General features: G+C 49.2%; 1 protein-coding gene across 1 annotated transcript in view; it reads left to right on the top strand.

The window, feature by feature from the left end:
* Window positions 1-1323: 1323 nt before the first annotated feature.
* LOC106723149 (olfactory receptor 6M1-like) overlaps window positions 1324-5117 on the top strand; it is a 43193-nt gene continuing 39399 nt past the window's right edge. The window contains exon 1 of the mRNA XM_014526943.1: window positions 1324-1373. Within this exon, the coding sequence (XP_014382429.1) occupies window positions 1324-1373 (50 nt within the window). The remainder of the gene's footprint in view (window positions 1374-5117) is intronic.

Below are 5117 nucleotides of genomic sequence, written 5' to 3'. Positions count from 1 at the left end.
CTTGAGATCTTTCCAAGGATGCCACACCATTGTTAGCACTGTTAAGTTTACAAACATGATTCACAAAACAAACCTATAGATTTCAAGAAAGACTCCACAGTTTGAAAAGCATTCTGCCCTGTTGGGGTTTTCTGAGTTCTTTGCAGCAGAAGTATTGCTTGGTTATTTTCTATAGGATAAGGAATGAGTGAAAATGAAGAGTTGGAATTTACTGAGGTAATTGTTTTCTGTACCAAATCTTCCTCTTCACTTCCCAGGACCAGAGGTGTCTCTGGAGATCATCTGAGATTGTCAGAAAATTTCCAGTCAGTCTAAACCAAATTTCATTAAAAAATGCTGGTTTGCTAAGCATGAAATGTTTCCTTTCACTGAACTCAAGGCTGTGTGTTGAAAGAAAGTTACCTAGACCTTTTGGAAGTTGAGCACTTGACCCGGGAAGCTGGAGCTTGCCGGTTCACTGCTCTTGGCTGATGGGTCTTCCTCACAAGCAGGGATGTTGAGAGCCCCTTGAATTTGATGCCTGTTTGGTAAGCTGTCTTTCTAAGTCTGCTGCAGAAGTGTTACTTACCACTGGGGCTGAGGGCACGTTGCTGAATTCAGCAAACACAGGAAGTTGAAATCTGTCCTTGTACATATGGAGTAAAAGTTGATGTATTAGCAGGAATTCACTGTATTCCCATCATAACCCTTATCATTTCTGTTCCCTTCCCGGGCACGAACTAAAGAGGATAAATGGACCAACAGAAACTAAGCTCCACAGTTGTGAAAGAATTCATCCTCTTGGGCCTTACGCAGAATCATGAGCTACAGTCTTTTCCCTTTGCAGTCTTCTTTACACTCTGTGACACCTTGGCTGGGAAACTTCACCATCATTAGCACAGTAATCTTAGACCACCGGCTCCACAGCCCTATGTACTTTCTGCTGGCCAATTTAGCTTTTCTAGATGTCAGTGACTCCTCAGTCAATGCACCCAAGTTACTCTCCTGTCTCTTCCTCCAGCACAAAATTATCTCATTCAATGAATGCATCCTCCAAATGTTCTTCTTTCACTTCATTGGGGGCACAATGGTGATGATGGCAGTTGATTGGTATGTGGCCATGAACAAACCACTGAGATACTTGATTATCATTAGTCAGGGTATGTGTGTAGGAGCTAGTGGCTGGGACATGGGTAGGTGGATTGATTAGCTCCATTGTTCAGATTGGTCTGATCCTCCAGTTACCATTTTGTGGACTCTATGTCCTGAATAATTTATATTGTGATTGTGCCCGCCTGGCCTCAAACATCTGGTCACGTGTGGCTCTATTCCGGATGTTCGATGATGTTCACCTTCCTGTCCCTGGTGGTCCGCCGAGTAGGTGTTCACTTCCGGTATGGTCTGCCCCAGTCCCACCTGCCATGACTTTGAATCTTACTTCAGTGGAGGGTCAAACCACTCGGAGTCTCTTGACAGTGGGACATCTGTCTGGCAGTCTTCTGCGAGGCTCCACCTCCTCTCTACCTCGCCCTTATACCCAGCCTTGGTGGGTGTCTGTTGTCCTCTTGGCCAGCCTCCTGACCATTGCCCCAGCTCACTTTTGCGGAAGGGATGAGCCACCCTGCCTAAAGTGTAAGCAGCCTGCAGTATCCTACCTGGGCCACGAGGCTGCCGCCTTTTCCCTAAGGCTAACAACCACCCTCTGGCATATGTAAAAAGAAACAGGCTCCCCAAATTCTGACCCTCAACCCCTCCGAAAGTGGGCAACACAAAATACACCAAAATAAACTACTGATACATAGACATAGATTTCATAGACATCAGGGCTGGAAGGGACCTCAGAAGATCATCGAGTCCAGCCCCCCGCCCAAAGGGCAGGAAGTCAGCTGGGGTCATAGGATCCCAGCAAGATAAGCATCCAGTTTGCTCTTGAAGGTGTTCAATGAAGGCGCTTGAACCACCTCCGGTGGCAGGCTGTTCCACACCTTGGGGGCTCGGACAGTAAAGAAGTTCTTCCTTATGTCCAGCCTGAAACGGTCTTGAAGTAGTTTGTGACCATTCGACCTCGTCATCCCTTGGGGCGCTCTGGTGAACAAACGTTCCCCCAGATCCTGGTGGTCACCCCTGATAAACTTGTAGGTGGCCATCAGATCACCCCTGAGCCTGCGCTTTTCCAGGCTAAAGAGCCCAAGGGCTCTCAGCCTGTCATCGTAGGGTCTGCTTCCCTGACCTCTGATCATGCGCGTGGCTCTTCTCTGCACTCTCTCAAGCTTCTCCACATCCTTTTTGAATTGTGGAGCCCAAAACTGGATGCAGTACTCCAGCTGTGGCCTCACCAAGGCCGAGTACAAGGGGAGAATGACGTCCCGGGATTTGCTGGAGAAGCATCTATGGATGCAAGCCAGCGTTTTGGTCGCTTTACTAGCCGCAGCATCGCACTGCAGGTTCATGTTCATCTTGTGGTCAATGATGACCCCCAAGTCTCTTTCTTCCATAGTGCTAGCCAACATAGCACTGCCGAGCCTATAAGGATGCTGCCCTTTGAGGGACCCAACTGTCCCCTTGCTAGGCCCCTTGGCCGAGTTGCTAACAACTCTCTCTCGACCCTATGGGTCTATGCTCGGCCCTAGGTGTGGCCGGGGTAGCCTGCGGATTCCACCCCGATTCTTAACTCTTGTTGCCCAGCCTTTGGTTTCTTCAGCCCGCTGTGGTCCTCTGGTGGATGACTGTCCCCTCATCCCCCACTTGGTTGACACTACGCCGCCGAATGCCGGGTTTTGCAGCCCCTCATGCTGCTCTTGTCTCCCATCCCCCACCTGGTGCGACTCTTTGGCTCCTCCAGTGCCCTCAATGGTTCCACCTGGTCTGGTGCCATGACCTGTACTGGCCTATCCAGGTCCTCTGCTGTGGCCACTGGTGTCGGGGTCTTCCTGCTTCCCTCTGCCCTTTTGTCTGGGTTCCCAGTGTTGAGGAGCCACCTTCAGCTCCTGGCTCCTTTTGCTGTAGCCAGCAGTCTCTGGCTCGCAGCACATACCAGCACATCCTTCCCTGCTGGGGGAAGCAGCTTCTGGCTCCTCTTGCTCCTGCCAGAGCTTTGGGGAGGCACCTCCTGCCGGCGTCCCTGCCGGCGTCAATCTGCTGCCCCCTTCCTTCTTGCCAGTGTCCTGTTTTATTTCCGCTGGCTGGCAATCACAGCTGACATCACCAGCCGGCCGCAACTGTATAAAGGCACGGCTGACGAGCCGTACAGGTTCCTCCCTCAGTTCTGGCTCCACCGTGGGTCCCGCTGTAGGTAAATATCTCCCTTCATCTTTTCTTTTTCTTTCCATCCTCTCTGAGTGTTCCTGACCCTGGGGCTACCCCCTGGTATTTTGGGGTCCCCCCTTCTGTTTCTCCCTGTGACAGTGATATCCCTCAAATCATCAAGTTGGCCTGCACTGGCACCTATTTTGTGGAGTTACTGATGGTCTCAAATGGTGGGATGCTTGTCTCAATCTTCATTATCTTATTTATTTCATACACTGTCATCTTAGTCAACATAAGAGCTCATGCTATAGATGGGAAGCACAAGGCCATATCTACTTGTGGAGCCTAGGTCACAGTGGTGTGTTTAATATTCATACCCAGCATTTACATCTATATTCAACCATTCAGAAAATTCCCCATGGACAAGTTGGCCTCAGTGATTTACACCACGACTGGTGTTGATTTCCTTGTTTAAAAGGGGATGCTGTTCAATAAATATGAGGTGGTTGTTTTCATGTCACTGATTCTCAAAGTGTGGATAACAGAATATAGCGGTGAGCTATGGCAGAATATGGTATTGGGCTGCAATATTGCAAAACAAAATGTGTGTGTTTTTTTGTAGTCTTTTTGATAATATTGCATATTTTGTTTTCCCTGATGTTCTTGTACGCTCTTGTACCCTGGGAAAGAATGGGTTAACATTGCCCTTGATTTGATTGGGAGCGAAGATGGGGCTCTACCCTAAGTGTCAGTTCCTAGAACAACAAGCATTTTTTCGGGGGGTGATCTGTTATTGGATTAGTGGTTGGCATAAATTTAGACAAGCTTTCAAATAAAAAGTGTTCATCTTCTGAAATGCAATTACTCCACCCCTCCAAAAATAAAAATAAAAATAAAATAATCCTTGCCACTTACATATTTCCTGCTCCATGGTGGTTGCAACATGTCTGAAACATTACCATCAGATTCTAAAAGAATATGATGGATTAATTTGCAGATGAAGACATTCCTGATCCAAACTGGACTGAAGCCCCAGCAGAGGCACAACGGATTTGATAGATTTCATAGACATCAGGGCTGGAAGGGACCTTGGGAGGTCATGGAGTCCAGCCCCATGCCCAAGGACAAGAAGTCAGCTAGGGTCAAAGGATTCCAGCAAGATAAGCATCCAAAGACTTGTTAAAGGAGTCCAGAGTAGGTGCTTGCACCACCTATGGAGGGAGCCTATTCCAGGCTTTGGCAACTCGGACAGTAAAGACATTTTTCCTATTGTCAAGCCTATAATGCTGTTGGAGGAGTTTATGACCACTGGTCCTTATCATCCCTTAGGGTGCTCTGGTGAACAGACATCCCCTCAGATCTGTGCGGGCCAGGAGCGGTCCCAGGTTCTCGGGGGCTTTCGCGCGGCGCGGGCTGTGGCCAGCAGCCCTGCCACGGGGGTCAGGGAATGCAGGCCGGCGGACTAGAATTAGGCACGGACGCTTAGTGGTTGTTTAAGATCGTTTACTTACACCATAGATGGTCGCGGTGCAGGCTGGAAAGACTTCCAGGAAAAGCTTCGCTTAAGTTCCAGTTTCAACTCGTAAGGACTTGGACAGAGCTCTGGATAAACTCACATGAAGTTTGTTGGCTTCGTGGAACTTGCGCGCAGGGAAGAGGGGTTCGTCGAAGGATTGCGCTCGGCGACGGGGAGAGGCCAGAGGTTGATCAGACCTCTATAGCCAGCTCTAAGGCACACGCGGGGTTTGATAAACTCCACAGCGCACCTAGAGTTCTCCTCAAGATGATTACGGAGTCCTCCCTTGTGAGGTTCTCCTCCGGAGATCTCCAACTTGGGCAGAAACCACTCAAGCCTCTTATACGGCTAGCAAGCCAATCGCTAGCCGCCCCCG

The sequence above is a fragment of the Alligator sinensis genome, unplaced genomic scaffold, assembly GCF_000455745.1.
Source record: "Alligator sinensis unplaced genomic scaffold, ASM45574v1 scaffold949_1, whole genome shotgun sequence".
In the NCBI taxonomy this organism is placed as follows: domain Eukaryota; kingdom Metazoa; phylum Chordata; order Crocodylia; family Alligatoridae; genus Alligator; species Alligator sinensis.
This window is presented reverse-complemented; position numbering and strand designations above follow the sequence as displayed.